Source organism: Mauremys mutica, chromosome 4 (genome assembly GCF_020497125.1).
Source record: "Mauremys mutica isolate MM-2020 ecotype Southern chromosome 4, ASM2049712v1, whole genome shotgun sequence".
NCBI lineage: Eukaryota > Metazoa > Chordata > Testudines > Geoemydidae > Mauremys > Mauremys mutica.
The window spans coordinates 86,684,991-86,704,330 of record NC_059075.1 but is presented as its reverse complement, the minus strand read 5'-3'; the positions used below and the strand labels follow the sequence as shown (position 1 = coordinate 86,704,330).

At 39.6% G+C, this 19,340-nt stretch overlaps 1 protein-coding gene across 7 annotated transcripts in view; it reads right to left on the bottom strand.

Moving 5' to 3' along the window:
- The window catches only part of GAS2 (growth arrest specific 2), a 168,007-nt gene that overhangs the window by 66,000 nt on the left and 82,667 nt on the right, over positions 1 to 19,340 (bottom strand). For all 7 annotated transcript variants that reach the window (XM_045016818.1, XM_045016824.1, XM_045016819.1 and 4 more), the window contains one exon: positions 10,292 to 10,433. In XM_045016818.1, the coding sequence (XP_044872753.1) occupies positions 10,292 to 10,433 (142 nt within the window). The remainder of the gene's footprint in view (positions 1 to 10,291; positions 10,434 to 19,340) is intronic.

The window sequence follows — 19,340 nt, the reverse complement described above, 5'->3', positions numbered from 1 at the left end:
ATGCTCAATTTGAGATGCCATCTGTCTCAAACTGTAGGTACTCAATATTAGTATCCACTTTTTGAAATGTGGCTGCTACTCTGCACATTTTCCCTCTGCAAAATGGGGAGAACAAAACCTCCTTTTCTCACAGAAGCGCTGTGAGGCTAAATTCAGTGTTTGTAAAGTGCTTTAAGATCTTTGATGGAAGGTGTGATAGAAGGTGTGGAAATCTTCTAAACTTTTTATGCCAGTGTGACTTTCATTTATGTTATCCTTTGACAATGATGTAAGCAGGTATTTCAGACTGTAAATGTGGAACTGAACAGGAAAACCTGTGTCTGTCTTTGTGATTTTTGAGGAAAATGCCCATGCGTTGTCTGCACTGGAACAAGGTAGGAATCCTGTTTAATGTGTCTGCATTCAAGGGTTAAAAAGCATTTCCTTGATACCAGTACATACATATATTCAGTAACAAGTAATACAGTTCATGGATTAGAGGAAATTCCTCTTTGGAGTGAGCGATTACAGACTCAGATGGAAATCTTACATCTGTACCTGTGGTATGCTGTTGCTTCCTGTGGGAACTGTATTCATAATTTTCTGAATTACTTACTGGAATCTAACTTAATGTATGTTTCTAAATTATTACCAGTACCTCAACTTTCTGACCTGAAAGGTTACCTGATCCTTCAAACACTAAGTGGCAAATACAAGTTTGCTAAATACCAGATTTATTGTAATTGTAGCAATAGACATTCATCTTGACAAAGAAAGCATCATAAGGAACAAAATAAGACGCAATGGGCCAAAATAATTAATGTTATAACTTGACTGATGTCTATAGAGTTACACCAGGGATGAGTGTGGTCCCTTATGTCTTCATTTAGGGGAAAATTCTCTTCTCATTTACAACCCAGGTCAATGTACTGGATGGATCATAGAATATCATAGAATATCAGGGTTGGAAAGGACCTCAGGATGGATGGATGTAAAAAAGGAGACATTTGTATTTTCCTGCCAACAATTCACTCTGTCCTTAAGAAGTGCATCATTTAGCATATGTAGATTCTTTAATTATATAGTTTATATAGCAGTTTAATCCCTCCCAAGCAGTTTGTATAAAAATATACATTTGTGACTCATCTGTTCTGATACCTAAGTTTCCACCCTTTGTTTGATGTTCATTTTCTTATCACATATATTCAATGCATTTCTAATAATAATTTCAAGACAATATTATTAAATGAGCACTAACACACTGTCTTATCACATACATGTAACATTTATGACATCCAAAAACTGTTAAGGTTGCAAAATAAAGCACTTCATAGTCAGAAAAAGACAGAAATAAGGCTGCCTACACAAACTTAATTTGACCCCCTTGTGCACTGGCATATGCCAAAGGCTTTAATTTACATGATCACATACTACTTTTTCCACAGGATCTCTGACTCATTCAGTGCACAGGATGGATGGTATTGTCCATTTAAAAAAAAAATCTTCATCATCCAGTGTGTGGCCACATGCATTATTCACTGCACACTATCCAAACCCTGCACTGAATACAGAATTATTAGCTTCCTTCTAGGCTTTTCTGTGGTGCTGTCACCTTAGTGTTTTACAGCATTAATGAATTTATCTTCACAACACCCATGTAAGGTAAGGTGGTATTATTATCCCCATTTTATACATGGAAATGGAGCCATAGAATTAAAGCCAAACTTGTCAACTAATTTGAGATGCCCTATTTGAGATAATTAGGGTCTTATGTTTCAGCATATGTAGCATTTCCTAGCATCCATTGCCCTCTGATACATTGTGAGTGCTCAACGCTTCCACAGATCAGACCCCAGTGTTTCAAGTCAGGCACCCAGAAAATGAAGAATACGCAATAAGCAACCACACCTGTGAAAATTTTAATTTAAGTGATTTTTCCCAGCAGCACACAGGAACTCTGTTCTCCAGGGTGCCATTCAACTGCTTTAGCCCTTAGTCTGTCCTTTTTCTTCCTACAATCCCTTTATTCATTCAGAACACACCTTCCAACTTCTGCAACAAATGAGGCTTTGGCCCTACAGCCTCCTTCACTACACAAGTCTGATTTGTTCCCAGAATACAAACCGTCCTGGGCACTGAATGAGGGAGTGGTCCTGTAGGAAAAAAAAAAGGTATCTGAACACGTAATTAAAGACTATCATAAAATATATGTTCAAGAGGGCTGAGTTAAGGTTACAAGGGCAACCTTAATTTGAGCATTTTCTTAATTCTGAGTGCTTGACTTTCCAACCTTAATGTTCAATTAATGTAGGTTTTTGGGATGCAATTTCCTAACTTTTTAAAAAAATGTAAACATAGAAAAAACAATTTAATCTTGTGAAACCATATTGACCCTCCTCCCGCCGTTCCCATATGGTTCATCAGCAGGATAGGGATCTTTAGATCCACTGGACACCACTTGAGCAAAGGGAATAACTGGTAATAGTAGAAGGCTGTTATCTTCTATGTGGGCCTCCAACTAGACAGGGATAGAGATTCACACTTTGCAGGTTTCATAGCTATTTGCTAGACAGCAAAGGACTGTTGAGTACAAAGTCCTTTAGGTTTTCTAGAGAAGTGTTCTCTAATAGTTACAGACTCTTCTGCACCTGTCCCCTGCCTTCCACCCCAGCTTCTCCCTGTCCCATTCTGCTCTTATTCCCTGCTCCCCAGCTCCTACATATAGTTCTCAGCTTCTCCCCCACAACTCCTGCCCCATCCCCCGATGCCAAAGCTCCTGCCCATCCTTCTCCCACTTGTGTCCTCCGCCCCCCCTCCCCGTCTTTAATCCTCCCCCATTTTGTGCCCCGCTCTGCTCCTGCCCCTTTCTCCCACTGCTGGATCCTGTTCCTAACTTTCCCCAGGCTTCTATCACATTCCTCCCTCACCTCTTATCCCTATCACCCCACCCCGTATCTTTTCATCTTCCCATCCCTGTTTGTCACTCCTCTGCACTTGAGTGAGGCTATTTCTTCTTTCCCCTCCTCATTATCTGGATGCCAGGGAGGAGGCATTCAGAATGCAGAAGAGACAGTTTGCAAGTTTGTGCCTAGCACCACAGAAGGCCCCAGTATCTGGGAAGAGTAATTGAAGGGAAAGTCCTGCTCAGCCCCTGCAGACTTGGCCTGGAACATACTCAGTTACTCTGTAGGGATGGCACCTGCAGTCTGGTCAGCATTTAGGAACTGTGAGAGGATGGAGCATACTCAGCTGAGACAGAATCTTCAGAAAACATAGCTGCTAAATTTTAAGAAGTCTCTACCAAGCATGTGAAACTTGTCAGAGCTTTATAACTTGGTCAAATCTGGGCAAATTTTCACTGAAATGGCAAAAAGCACATCCCTGACACCACGGTGACCTGACCCGCAAAATGCTCCAAAGTATAAAGGTGCTCATTCTTATCAATGAAGCAATTTTAAGAATATTGTTAACATGGGCAAATCATATTTTCCCCTAACTCTCAGGAATGGATGAACCACCTCAGATGAAACTTTCCAAAAAAATTCAGCCTGAGGCAGAAATGCTCCATGGAAGATTTCAGCCCAAACAGTTTGAGGCTGGCAAGCTATAAGCAGCTGAAAACAAGCTTTTATGGAAAGTGTCTGGCAACCTTAATTACAGGCGTCACTGCCTATTACAGCAGTTGGGTTGAATTTCCACTACTTGTGACTACAGTATTATATGTCATTAATACGGATTTTCCCTGACCTTTATGGGGGAAATTTTCAAAAGCACAAATGAGATTTAGGAACTTACATCTCATTGACTTTCATGAGATTTAGGCCCATAACCCATTTTTATGCCTTTGAAAATCTCATTCCAAATACCTGGTCCCCATCCCATAATCACCAAAGAGGTTTGTATCCTTTAACCTTCATAAATACCTAAGGGAAACAACCCCACATATTGGGACACTATTATGACAACAAAATAATAGTTATTCTCCACCTTCCCCCAAACTCAATTTAGTTGTTCTGCACCATGTTCAAGTTTCTCAGTGTTCCAGAAAGAGTGATAACATCACACTCTTATCTCAGTGAGCAACTTCACTATTTTTTTCACTATATTCAATTATAGTGTTGGTATATCTCTCAATCTGTAAAATTTTTTCAAATGGGATGTATCATGACTTCTAAATCTCAACTGTGATATACGTATGGAATTAATTATGGTACATCTAAACACTTGAGATTTACTGGTATATATTAACATAGTGCTAATAACATAGGGTTCAAGGTGCTTCTATAGTCCTCAAAGTGACAAGACACGCTCAACAATGATGTGGATTGTTTAGTCAAACACTGTGAAGGATAGAAACAAAGTCTTATTCTGATGCAAGTGGATATGAAATATAACCCGATATTTCAAATTGTAAATAGTCATTTGAAAAATAGTGGCATAGTCATAGATTTTATTTTGTTTTTGCTTTCTTTTAAATGTGAAATCTGAGCAAATACTAAGAGTATTACAAAGAAAAAACTGCTCTATGTTGTGCATATAAAAATGTAAGCAATAAATATTTGCTTGATATTTTTGACAGAAGTGAAAAAGCAACATTAGTGTGGAGGACATAGACATCTGTGTTTTATTCTACTACTAACATTAGAACAATGCAGACCACTGTTTAGAGCAGCTACTCTACTAAAGGGTGGTCATTGTATTGCATCAAAAGAAGTCAATGTCAGACATCTCACACACACACACACACACACACGGAATATACAAGCACAAAGGATGAACAGAACAATACCATCAAGGACACCTAAAACAAATCACACAGATTAGCATGCTGGCACAGTTAATGGCAAACCCTTTTCTTGCGGCGTAGATTCTTTTCGAAGAAATAGATGAAGAATATTCTTTGGCTCCACATCCTATAACCATCCAATAACATTAGAATATAGACACAGTCATTGTTAACAAAGAGTCCTCAACTTTCTTAACTATGTGCATCAGGCTGAATTCTATAATTCTTACCCTGGCAAAACTCCTATTGAGGCTAATGGGAGTTTTGCCAGAGTACAACATTCTTCAGGTCTAAGCCTCATACCAAAATAACCTCAGTATTGAATGCAAACTTCTTCTAGTAAATAGCATTATCATAGTCTCATGGATCCACTGGCCTATATCCCTGCACAGGGGAACTTCTGCAGGATATTGCAGGTGCAAATGCTACTACAACCCATGGACTGCAACACTCACTATTTGCCTACAGGACAAAAATTTGGACCGTAGATAAGGTTGTTGCTGGTAAGTAATTCTAATCCCATGTTCTTTAGATATGCTGTTTGTGAAAGATGTGACTGAAAGGGACACTATGTTGGAGCACCAGTGCTGAGATGCAAGGAGTCTCCCCAACCCCCCTCTCTTGTGCAACTGCATTGTGGTTGGTCAGAGTGGTACTGGTCAGTTGTAGTACTCAGGACTGTTCCATGCTAGTGTTAATACTGCTGATTTGGTAAAGGGTTGAGGGAAGGGAGAAATGTGGTGTGAGAGAGCGATGCCGCTGGTAGTTCCTGGGTCTTGATGCATCAGTCCCCTCTACTGCTGGAGACATTACGCCTGATTCTTTCCTGCCTTGCTCCTTGTGCAGTCACACCTGTTCATAGTAAGTGCAAAGTGAGTATGACATGGTATCATTGAGCTCTAGTAGCATTTTATAACCACTTTACTGGGTGTAACTAACTACATAAGGGGAAAGGCAATGGAGAAAGAGACCTATTGGGCCAGTCTGAGGCACAAGGGCCCCAGAGTTCCCACTGAAATGAGGCAGCTCAGCTTCACAGACTCCTTTGTAGTGGAACAATGCAAGTCTAAAAAGGTCTAAAAGTATCCCATTTGACGATAAATTACTAAAGAGCAAACTATTTTATAAAAAGTAATGAGCTAGATTCTGTTCTCCATCACTCTGGAGTAAATCTGAACTCACTTCTCTGAATCACACTGGTGTGAATGAGTGAGATCAGGATCAGGTCCAGTGTGTACACACACACTATTTACACACTTCTGGATTTATACCCTTTAAGAACCTCTGTAAAATCAAGTTGCTTGATGACATGATCATTGTACTTAGAAAAATAAATAAAATACATCATTTCTTCTCCTTCCTTACCAAAGATCCTGCATTCTCACCTTGGTCCCACAGGGGCTGAGCACTCTGGCCTTGCGCCAATAGAGCACTTAAGCTTGTGCTTATACTTTAAGCACAGGAGCAATAGCTTTAAAAATATACAGGAAGTCTGAGGGGAGAAGTGTAGGCAACAGTGGTAATCCATTTGGATGTATATCTTTTGTTCTTAAATACATTACTGAATCAGATCCAGAGTGCTCAGTACCTTGCAGAATTGAGGCCTCCTTCACTCCCAAAGCTCCCATTAAAATCAATAGTGTGTAGCTCTTTGGGGCAGTGATTATACCTGCTTCTGTGTTTATACAGTGCCCGGTTCTGAGGGAGGATATCTGTGAGTGATTATGGTCTAAGAAATAAATCATAATGTGAGCTTTGGATGCACAGGGAGTACATATTTGTGCCACTGTTATGATTTCCATGATTTATTAAATGATTTTTCCTCCCTCAAGGAGGAGGATCCAAATTTAATAAAATAATTTATATTAACAATTATTATTATTACTATTATTTATCAAATGTGTCCGCAGTTTTATTCCCTCCTGCAAGGGACTCAGGGCATTTTGCCATTATTTCATCATAAATTATTCAAACATTTTCAACAACTCCACAGAAACATTATCAGAATCATCCTCAGAAAACCAGACACGGCAAAAAGAGAAAATTAGAGCAAGAGCTTATAGGACAAGGACAGGGAAATATTCTAAATATAGATGTAACAGTGGTTCTAAATTAATTAAAGCAGGTTTTATATACCATAGGCAGGCAAGCAAGATAATAAAGAAGAGAGAGGGACACAAAATCAGGTAGAGTAAGACCAATAAACTGAGAACCACGGAGACTAGATAAGCAAACATTTGCTGTACCACTGACAATTTACACAGGTTTTACACATCAATTCGGTTTATAACACACACAAAAACTGTTATCTTAGTAACCACCCCATCTCCAGAGCTATGCAGTCTCAAAGACACAAAGATCTTTCATAAAGCAATGCAAACACCAGTATGTCATGTGCAGACGTATCTCACCACTTTTATATTTCTTAGCTCCACTGAATTTTTATTTGCTGTCCAGAGGGAAAGTGAATGTAAAGGTCTATAACAGGAGTTGTTATTTCTACTGCATTGGCACTCGAAGGGCCTAATCAGGATAAAGATCCCATTATGCTAAGAGCTCCAGCAAAAAGCAGGTAAAAATACTAATTCTCATTGCTTGAAGCTCTTCAATTTAAATTGACACCATCAACCTGTGATCTAGACAATTTCAGAAAAGGAGCTCAAATTAGGTTCAGGTCCTACATCTGACACTGATTCACCCCTTAATTATTTCAGGTGTTCTATCCATTAGCATGGATATCTTGCTAGACATTAATACTCAAAACGAGAAAAAAAAAAACATAAACAGCAAAACATGTTTTTAACGGACCACTCAACCAGTCAACAAAAATGAGTTGCTTAATCAAGTTCTTCTAATAAAGGTTGATCTGAATTGTGCTTGATACATACAGGAATACTTTAGCTTCATTTCTTAAGAGAGGAAGTTGTCCAATAAGGAAGGCAGGGCCGGCTCCCGGGTTTTTGCCGCCCCAAGCAGCAAAAAGGGAAAAGAAAAAAAAAGTCACAATCAGCTCTACCGCCGCCGCTTCAGTCTTTAGCAGCAATTCGGCGGCTAGTCCTTCGCTCTGAGAGGGAGTGAGGGACCCGCTGCCGAAGAGCCGGATGCCTCTTCATTGGACGCCCCAAGCACCTGCTTGCTGAGCTGGTGCCTGGAGTCGGCCCTGAAGGAAGGTCTCTTCTACTTGTATTTCAGTGGAATTGGAAGGGGCACGGCAGGCAGCCAATGGCAGCACTGTGTCTGTGAGCTAGGGAGGGGCGGGGGAGAGAGAGTATCCAGGGACTTAATCTTCACACAGATACCAGATTAGCCCAGAACCAGCTGTCGATCTCACAATATTCATATATTTAGGGGTCCATTCCTCTTGCTCCCCCATGTGTTTGCAAACCCCTCTTCCTCAGATATTCCACAGCTTCAGAGCTTTGGAAGTGTGATCATTTTGTTTGCCTTCCATGTGATTTTTTTTTTCCATGGGAGAAAGATGATTAACCCGAAAATACAATTAATCTACATAAACTGTGATAAAATACAATCCACATATCTTCAAAGCAATAGCCTCAAAACTGGTCTTTGTCAACACATGCTAAATTCTTCGCTGCCAAACATTTTCCCCCAAGGGATACACAACAGTTTTGTGTATTAAACAAAACAGCGTAAGAATAGAACAGATCAAGTGACAAGTGAAGCAAGATCCTTTCACAAATAATACTGCTCAAAAAGCACAACACTAGAACAGAAGGGGAACAGATCAGTTGCAACAGAAATAAAGATTTTACTTATACAGTCAAAGACCTATTGAGGAACTGAATACAGAAGCCTCTTGATGCAGTACAGTGTGTTCATTTATCTTCAGTACAAACAGATTAGTCTCATCAAAACAGCTTTAGGCTTTTATCTGAGTTCAGATCACAAGCAAACAATCGATTCTCTTCATCTTGTGTTTTCTACTGAAATGCAATCTTGAGGCAAAAAGTTGTCCTACATTTTCTTTCAAAAGAGAAGAGTAATAGGTATGAAGCATTATTAGGATGATGATTTAGCTGAAATAGTCCATTCTTGTAGTGGAGCAGCTGCAGGCATGAGTGTTGAATATCACTCTCCTCCTCAACTGCCTGGAGGAATCAGCTGAAAAAAAGTCAGTGTGGGATGGGGAGAATAATTTCATATTCTCTCCCTTCCTGAGATATACCTACCAAATCTTTGGTATAATGGTGAATTCCTGCAGCCAAAACTGTGAGTACATTTGGACCCTACTCTCCAGAGACAAAAAGAATCGTCTTATTTGGTGAACTAAGGAGCAAGAATTCCAGGCCATTCTAATATCAGGGATTTGTACAATAAAAAAAATGTACTTGGCATAAAACACATCTTTGTACAGGGGGCAAATACAAAGCCCGTGTACCTCCTAAGTCCTGCTTAAGTGGGATTTAAGTGGTGCATAGGTCTTGTGCCCATTCCTTGTGGGGGATGGGGGGTGAATGCACACTCAGGAGATATTACAATATCTTCTTCCTCCTAATTTCTGTCACAGCTGCTCTTTTTAGTTTTATATTATCTTATTTATTATTATATCTATTACTATAAGATGAAATTCAGTTGTACTTTACTGCAGGTTTCAAACACTGTCTAAACTTCAATTGATCTTAGTCCTGGTGCTTAATTAATTAAAAATTTTCTGACCAATGGTAAAGTTCTAGTACAGAAACAGATTTTTTTTTTCCTTTTAACAATCCATTTTAACACAATGAGCCACAATGTCATGGAGCAATTTGGTCATTAATGATTATTATGTATCTAAAAATGGCATGGTCTCACATATGTAGATATTAAAATATGACTAATTCTGAACATGTCCATTGCATGCTCTTAATGCTTATAAGTGTCTGTCCAGATGCACCCCCGCTGCCCTGGCACTCCATCAGGTTAGCAGTAAGTGGTGAGATCCAAAGCTCTAGACAGCTGTGGCCCAGCCAGGATATCACTGATAGGGGGCTGCCCTTTTAAAGGTTCCCCCTTCACCATTGGATAGCAGTGGCCTAGGGCCACTCGAGTGTCTAGTGCCATCCCTGACTGTGCAGTTCTTACTCAAACTGAACTGCCAATGAAATAAATAGGAATTTTGATTGATTAAGGGCCACAGGTTGAGTGCCTGCAATATATTAAGCAACTTTATTTCCAGGTTTTAAAAACACTGTGCTGGTATTTTTCTTTCTAGTCATCTGTTTTTTTGTTTTTTTGTTTTTTAATGAATATAGTATTTTGAAATGCTATTTAACCAGCTTTAGTGGATCGCACTATACGTCTAACATATGTGGCCAGGCATGTATGAAAGTTAACTATCTGCAAAATGTCCACCTGGACCAAAAAAATATTCAGTGGTCAATTCAGTTTTAAACAGCTGTGCTTTTGCCTTATTGGTTTAATCCAATTCCCATTAAAATCAGTGTGAGCACAGTTGAACTTTTAGTAGACACTATAAAAGCGGAATTTCTTTTAACATTGTCGATTACCATATAAGCAAGTACATACCCAAGCCTTCTGATTCAAATAGGCATGTGTCGTCCACCCCTACATCTCTGCACCAGGATAAGAAATTTGCTGTGTTGTCTCGTGCAAAAAAAGACCCTGAAGGAGCATTGGCTTTGCATGGAATCTTCCGCACTGGCAGGATCTATAAAAATAAAACAAAAAATCCTCATTCTAGGCATATGATATTTGGAAGGGCAGTATTTGTATCTAGGGAACGTGAAATCACACCATGCAGCATAGATATATATGTATTGGGTCGACTGTCACTCTTGCTCACTCCCTAAAGAATTACAGCCAAAGATAAATAAATAGTACAATTTATTTGGCACAGAAGCGTTAGCCTGGCAGAACTTTTAAAAGTACTAAGAGATTGACCCAAGATATGAAGTTTGGATCTGGATCAGTACTAGAACTTTCCTCAAGTTTGGGAGCTTGGAATCCAGTGTTTTGGTTGAGCTAATGGAATAAGAAGTCAGCTGTTAAGTAAAGATCCAGATTTGGATCTGAACTTCCCCAACATTTGGGGTGGATTGCTTGGGATCCAGTTTCTGGTCATTTATAAAGGTAACATTACAGTTTTGAAAATACTGTATTCACATCTTTCATTAGTAACCAAGAAATACCTTAGGAACAGGGGTAGTGATGCATGTGCTAGAGTCTTTGGGACTGTAAAATTCTTAACACTGGCAGTTTTGTACAATCTACACTCTGAACAGCTGACTTTACAAGCACACACTATCATCCAGTACTTACAAAATCAAGGACTAGGATAGAGCCAGATTCTCATAGCAGTGATACCAGAATAATTCTAACTAAACACCATTGATTCCAAGGAAGTTACTTCAGATTTATTCGGGCATAACTGAGATCAGAATCTGGTCCAAAAAGAATAACCAGCAGAGAAAAACGGAGGGAGTGTTGTACCCTAGTTGCATTTGCAAGAGATACATGCAAAGCTTCTATCAAAAAATGTAATGTTCATGTAAAGCTCCTTTTTATGGTGTCAAAACCTATATATCTGCCTCAGAAGGCCAAATAAACTGAGAAGTGACCATTGTTACCCCATAACTTTCCAAAGTTGCCCCATCACTGAGAAATTCAGACCCCAAAATTGTTTTTATTGTGCAGCTTTGCCATTAAAGTGATTTATGGAGTCACTGCTTCTGTTCTGGAGCTGGTTGTTAGATCCAATAGCCAATAACTAAAGAACTGAGAACATGCAAATGGTGTCTGTAGCAGTTTCCAATTCTATGTCCAACAGTTACTAGCAACAGTCCAAATAATTCTTGAAAGCATTACATAAAACAGTGCAAGAAAAAAAAATCAAATGACTTTAGAAGGCTTTCACCTGACCCCCAGCTGCTGGCAGCACACTAATTACAGGATTTAGGAACAGCTAGCTTATGTGGGGCAGTCAGGATGGGTGGGAATCAAACACTTATCCTATTAAAGTCACTTGCAAGACTTCCATTGACTTCACCAAGACCAGGATTTGGCCCAATCTTTAAGAAATAATTCTCTAAAGAACTCTGAGATGCAGTTTGTATAAAATACGCTACACAGCAGTAATGTATAATCATGATAATGCACCCAATTGTCTGGTCTAATATGACCTCTTTGTGCTGTCCCAATAGTACAAAGAAGCCATAAAGCTGGCTTAACCAGCCAACTCACAGTTTTTGCAAGATGTCTGCCCCTGCAAAACTGCCTTAGGGACTCTAACCTAGAGTGTGTGACCAGAGTGCTGATATGTTCCAGCAATGCCCATCTCCAGAAACATCCACTAAGTGACAGATACAGCTAGAAGTAACTCAGTAGCCATGGGACTGAACCAGCCCCCAGTTGGACCAGAATAGGGAGAGAAGGGGTATAAAGGCCACATATCCATGTTACCACATGTCAGCTCCTGGGGTCCTGTGGCAAGCACAGTTTAGCTGAGTTCAAGGATTAGGCCCAATAATTTTGAGTTATACAGTTTTGAAAAAAGAAATTATTCCTTTTGTTAAGGACCAAAGGATGTAGTGTAAAACAATGCAACTTCCCAAACATCACTGGTTTATTTTAAATAGTGAAAGGCATTGGAATATAAGTTTTAAGAAAAAATATCACTGATGCTGATGACACTCAACTATATATCTCATTCTGAACTGATGGAACCACTGCTGCTACTAAAATGGCAGACTGCCTCCAGGAAATGTGCTCTTGGATGAAAAGCAGCTGGCTCAAACTGAACCCAGGCAAGGCTGAAGTGATGCAGGTCAGAAAGGGGAAACACACTGAAGATCTAGCCAAAACTCTGTCTCCACCTTCCAATGAAGCCAGACAGCCCCTATTCATCAAAATGGTGTGACGCCTTAGAGACTTGTTCGACTCCTCACTAAACTTAGATGATCAGGTAGCATCAGTTTCCCAAAACACTTCCTTTCACCTCCAGTTTGCCAGGGAACTTCATCCCTTCCTCCCAGATGAGGACCTGGCTACCATGAGCCAGGCATTTATCAACTCCAGGCTGGATTATTGTAACTTGCTTTATCTAAAGCTGAAGAGGATGCTCAGGCTCCAACTGGTAGAATGAGGCTGCCCACCTACTCTATGGCTCAGCCCCCCATGAGCAAATAAGGCCTGTGCTCAAGTCGCATCCAAGTCAGTCCACTGGCTCCCAGTCAGCATCCAATCCCAGTTTAAGACCATGGTCCTAATTTTCAAAGCAAAAGCCCAGGCATACCACAGACTGAATATTGATCTATGAACCCTCAAACAGCTGTGCTCCTCTGGAATAATGCCCATCTCAAAGTCCAGGACAAAGCTGAAGACAAAGTGAAAGCTGAAGACAAAGTATTCTTGGTCAAGGAGGTTTAGCTCTGGAACAATTTTCCACAGAAGATCAGGTGAATCCAGAATCTGACCATCTTTAGGAAATATTGCAAAGCCTTCCTCTTTGAGAAAACTTTTACTACCATAAGAAACACTCACAGCTTGAACACTCCTTTTATTCCCAAACTCCTCTCAACCCTCCCAAAAAACCTACCCCAAGCAAAATCTGACCCCATAAAAGAAGAAGTTACAGAGCCTTTATGAAGTCCTCTAGGGACTTTGCTAATGCTATTGATTTTACATGCAGAGCTCTTAGATAATATGATGATGTATGGCAGTATAAAACTTTAAGATCAATAGAGAGAGTTTTGCCAGCTCCTGATTTTATTGCAAGTCTGTTGATATTTGGTGTTTTTTCTTAAAGCTCCAGTCCCAAGAGTGAGGTGATTATGTTTGAATCTCAACTTTTTTATTTTTAAATAGGTTTCTAGCCCTCATAGGTACAGAGAAAAGCTTTAAAAAGTGAACATCAGAGACAAACGCCATGAGGCAAATAAAAAAGGAAACACAACATTTATTATTTTAAAAAAATATATATTTTCATTTTTAGGCCAATTTCATTATTTTGGGAACCTGTCTCATGATTTTGTACACAGGGGTTGGCAATACCAAGGATGTGACATGTTAGGCTTGATCTCACAGGGTAAGAGCCACAGCAGATATGGAGGGTGGAAAAATCCTCTTGAATTTAATTAAGAGTTTGTTGATCACTGTTTGAAATCCCACCCAGTCCTCCTAGCTGTCCCCCTTCACTCCACTTCTAATGTTTTCCCCTTCCATTCTGGCTTAGGTCCCCATACTGAGAAGTGCTGAGCTGAATTCAATAGAAGTTCCTCTTCACAGGATTGGGCTTTAACAATATTAACAATTAGCACTAGTCAGGTTTCTAGAGTAATACCTTCTTCATATCAGAACAGTCTCGAAGAGCAAGTGAGCATCAGTATCCTGAAGCAAATTCACACTTTAAAGCACTGACTGCTTCACATTTTCAATTGAATTCTCCTTCGTGACCTGCACCCTTCTTGGTGATGTAATGAAGCATTCATCCATCTCAACCCAATCCTGCATGCCTTTCTCAGTGAACTCTCAGTGAATGAGAATTTCATTGGAATAAAAAGTAACATACAGGAAGAACAATAGTAAAAAAGAAAGCTAATAAAAAATCAGTGGTAGTTTTGTCAGAATAAGGATTCAGGGGCAGGCTTTGTCCTTCAGAAAGCCACCAAAATAGAGATAAATCTTGAGTTTTATGGAACTGAGTCCTTGATGCTGATGGTTCTCCTAATGAATACAAATTATACCACTATTTCACTCAATATCATTTCCAACAGATGGACCCAAATCTGACCTCACACTGCTGCAAATCAGGAGTAATTAATGGAATCAGCAGAATTAAAATAATGCAAGACCAGCGTAATGAGTTTAGAAAATGGCCCAATGGCTTATAATACTTTTTACTATAATCAAACCTTTGAAAGATATGTTGTTAATTTACAATAGCTCCAATATATGGGTGAACTCGAAGATGTGTTGTTTGGCAACATGATTTGTTAATTTGACTCACTAGACTATATATCCACCCAAAACCCAGTCTGATGCTGCTACATGAGCCTATTCACACAGAGCCAGATCAGCTGATATAATTGAAGCTAATGGAGAGAAGTCATTTACATCACTTGAGGATCTGGCCCTTAGTGTCCCTACAGATATGTGGATGATCATTTTACTCAGCTGTGACATTAAGAAGATCAAATGAACTCACCTCACAAAATCTGGATACCTTCTCATTTGTAAATCACTTTAAGTGTGTAATAACTTCATGCAAGACTAATTTAAGAACCAAACCTTGGTTAACTCCCACCCCTCGATACATAATTAAGAAGGTGGCGTGCACAAAGCTTCCTCCTTTGCACACCTGGGATAGGAGTCAACCAGGATTGCAATCCCTGTGCTAAGAGCCTCCTGAGTGTTTACTATCCCAAAGAGGGTGGGAAAGTGTCAGAGCCTCTGTGTTGGGCTGCAGAGCTGAGTAGGCGTGAAGAAGAGCATGCTGCACACTAAGAAAAGGAGTGCAGCATACATGACACCTTTTGTGCCAGCGATCTCAGGAAGGCATTATGCCTTGCTGGGGCACAGTGTCTTCCAGAGCTCTCACACAGAGTAGCGTGGCTCTGCATCGTCACCAACACATGGTGTCACCAACACAATCTGACTCGAAATATTCTGTGTCTCCTAGTTTAAGTAGATGGAAAAGCCTGGAAATAGAAATACAATTGAGTATGGCCATTCAGTAATGTGTCAGGCCCATATCGAGTTAGTTTCAGTACATAATGTTTATTTAATGTGCTACCCATAAATTAAATATAGTCACCTTGACAACTGAGGTCAGCCTCTTAAATGTATCAGTGAAGCAAGTTTCACTGTGAAAGAGATATTTTCATGAAGCTAGCAAAATCTCTTACTTGCATAATGATTAAGACTTCTAGATTACACAATTAATATGAAGATCCACTGAAGGCAAATCGCAAAAGTGTCTAGGTTCCTGAACTATTAAGCTTGTCTGACTGCTGTGTTATCCAGTCTAACCAACAGACATCTTGCCAATGTCACTGACAGGGGGCCTGAACAAGTATGAAATCAGAAGTGACAAGCACTGGCATGTAAACACAAAACATGTGCTAGACTTGGGGGGGGGGCGGGAGGAGGGAGTGGGAGCTTGTTTTGCTTTATAAATAATTCATGGCCTCCCTTCTATTTACTCAGATGACAGAGCTTATCAGTACAAACAGGATCACTGTCAAAAATGCTTAAAATAAGACTACAGAATAGCAATGTACTATACAGCCTAAATTACCTAACATGCTAAAGAACTATATCATGCATTGAATATATATCACACTATATTCTACCCCACTGCCCACAAACTTAGGGCCCAATCCTGCTCCCACTGAAGCCAACAGCAAAATACCCTTTCATTTCGATTACTGGAGATTGGGCCAATTCTGAAGAATCGCAGGGGGATACCAATATTTTCTTTACACCTGATAAAATTCCCTACCTGCTTTTAAAAATAGGCCTTTTTTTTCCACTATTTTCAAATCTATTACTGTAACGCCCAACTCTAAAACACATGAAAGTTCTTATTAAAGACAGGTTTTATGCTCAGATATTCTTTACTGATTTGTTTAAATGGCTTGAATGTCTCAAAAGTGTTTTGTAACAGATCATTCAGAAATAATTAGGTTTCCATATGGCAAGAGTGACTTTTGTTGACATAGTATAATATATCCACTGTTACTTTGAAACAGCAGTGCCCACAATTACTCCTATCAAATATCACGAAAACAGTTCCCCCGTTACACTCTTTTTACAATCTTGTCTTGTTGATGTGCATACATGTGGTTTAATGCAGGATGTGAAAGTGTGAGTGAAACAGATGATGTAATCCTGGAAAAATGCTGTTAGGTTCACTTCTATACCCAAGAGGGTCTCTGTTTCACTGTGCTGTGAAATCACATGGAAAAAGAAATGTATTTGTATACTTTTTTTTCCAAAATGAGATCCATAAATAAATGTTTTGTTTTGTTTTTAAACAAACATATTTTCTTTAAGCAGACTCAAAGCAGGTTTGAAGGCTTCGGATAATGGCTACATTCCTTTTATTCTCTCCCCCATTTTTGCCACAAAGTACAGGGAATATAATAAGCCACTTTTATTGCTAAAAAGGGGGCTATAGCTGGCTAGGCACTTCCACAAAAAGTTCTATTATGTTCTGAATTATCTACAATATTGAAAAAGGGAAGAAAGAGCTATTGTTAAATACTGCAGTATCTAACCACAGATGTATACCTCTATGATAGTTATTCAGCCAGTAAGGGATATGAATTGACACTAAAAGAAAACAACTAAGAAAACTCATTCCAAACCATTTCAGTGTCTCAGCTTTATATCTTCTTTCATTCTGCACCTATATTTGGAACAGGCTCTCATTTCTTGTCCTGCAAGTACCATCTTCCTCCTTCTCAAACCCCTCCTTAAAATACACTTTCTATCCTAATATTTTGTCTGAATTAGCGCATTAGGGCAGGAAACCCAAAAGCAGAGTTTTGCCATTGACTCAGTGTGGCCAGGAGTTCTCCCCATGAATTGGTAAAGTGTGAAATATACTTAAGGTTCAATTCTGCAAACTGTAGAGTGTCATACTGTAATGGGTCCTGTCACAGAAGTGAGCCATATGCCTAGTAGTGTGTGCAGGACAGGCCCCTTACTGTGTTCCATAAACAGGAAGGAATAATAAACTGCCTACATATGAATAATAAACAGCACAAGTTAAACCCAGGCAACATAGTTGCTATACTCCCATTCCTAAATGGCCCTCCTAAAACACCTTAGTCCCCATCCACGGCTCACAAAAATGTTGCCCCCAGTGCATTCCACTTGAGGGTTGGGAAAAAAATATGGTTCCAACTGCTTTATATTGGTACTGACCCTGAATTTGGCAGTCATATCGACAATTGTAGGTGAGTATGAATTTAAACACTGTCTAAATGATCAGAGAACATTCAGTGGGGTAAACAATCCCTTGTTCCCCAAGGGTCAGTCCTAGGACCAATCCTATTCAATTTATTCATAAATGATCTGGAGAAAGGGGTAAACAGTGAGGTGGCAAAGTTTGCAGATGATACTAAACTACTCAAGATAGTTAAGACCAAAGCAGATTGTGAAGAACTTCAAAAAGATCTCACAAAACTAAGTGATTGGGCAACAAAATGGCAAATGAAATTTAATGTGGATAAATGTAAAGTAATGCACATTGGAAAAAATAACCCCAACTATACATACAACATGATGGGGGCTAATTTAGCTACAACGAGTCAGGAAAAAGATCTTGGAGTTATCGTGGATAGTTCTCTGAAGATGTCCACGCAGTGTGCAGAGGCGGTCAAAAAAGCAAACAGGATGTTAGGAATCATTAAAAAGGGGATAGAGAATAAGACCGAGAATATATTATTGCCCTTATATAAATCCATGGTACGCCCACATCTCGAATACTGTGTACAGATGTGGTCTCCTCACCTCAAAAAAGATATTCTAGCACTAGAAAAGGTTCAGAAAAGAGCAACTAAAATGATTAGGGGTTTAGAGAGGGTCCCATATGAGGAAAGATTAAAGAGGCTAGGACTCTTCAGTTTGGAAAAGAGAAGACTAAGGGGGGACATGATAGAGGTATATAAAATCATGAGTGATGTTGAGAAAGTGGATAAGGAAAAGTTATTTACTTATTCCCATAATACAAGAACTAGGGGTCACCAAATGAAATTAATAGGCAGCAGGTTTAAAACAAATAAAAGGAAGTTCTTCTTCACGCAGCGCACAGTCAACTTGTGGAACTCCTTACCTGAGGAGGTTGTGAAGGCTAGGACTATAACAATGTTTAAAAGGGGACTGGATAAATTCATGGTGGCTAAGTCCATAAATGGCTATTAGCCAGGATGGGTAAGAATGGTGTCCCTAGCCTCTGTTCGTCAGAGGATGGAGATGGATGGCAGGAGAGAGATCACTTGATCATTGCCTGTTAGGTTCACTCCCTCAGGGGCACCTGGCATTGGCCACTGTCGGTAGACAGATACTGGGCTAGATGGACCTTTGGTCTGACCCGGTACGGCCTTTCTTATGTTCTTATGTTCTTATGTATCAAGCTGCATCCAGGTTCTTTTTTATTTGTTATTTTGCAGAGCATTTTCAAGAGGCACTAAACAGACTAACACTGCATGAAACTATTAACTTTAACAAAAAGTTAAAGAGCTAGAACTAGCCGTCATAACATCTCACATCACAAAAAGTGAAAGCCTCAATAATAATAATAATAATAAAGCTAAAACCTGGGGCAGCTGTAGGTGAAGACCAATGGCTACTGGGGAAATCTTAAAAATGTAAGGCTGGAAGGGACATCTAGTCTAGGCCCTCCATGTTGAGGCAGGATCAAGTAAACTTACCTAGACCACCCCTGACAGGTGTTTGTCTAGCCTGTTCTTAAAAACTTCTGGTAATGGGGATTCCACAACCTCCTTTGGTAACCTAAATCTCCCTTGTTACACATATAAGCCAATTACTTCTTGTTCTACCTATACTGGACATGGAGAATAATTGACACCATCCTCTTTGTAAAAGTCCG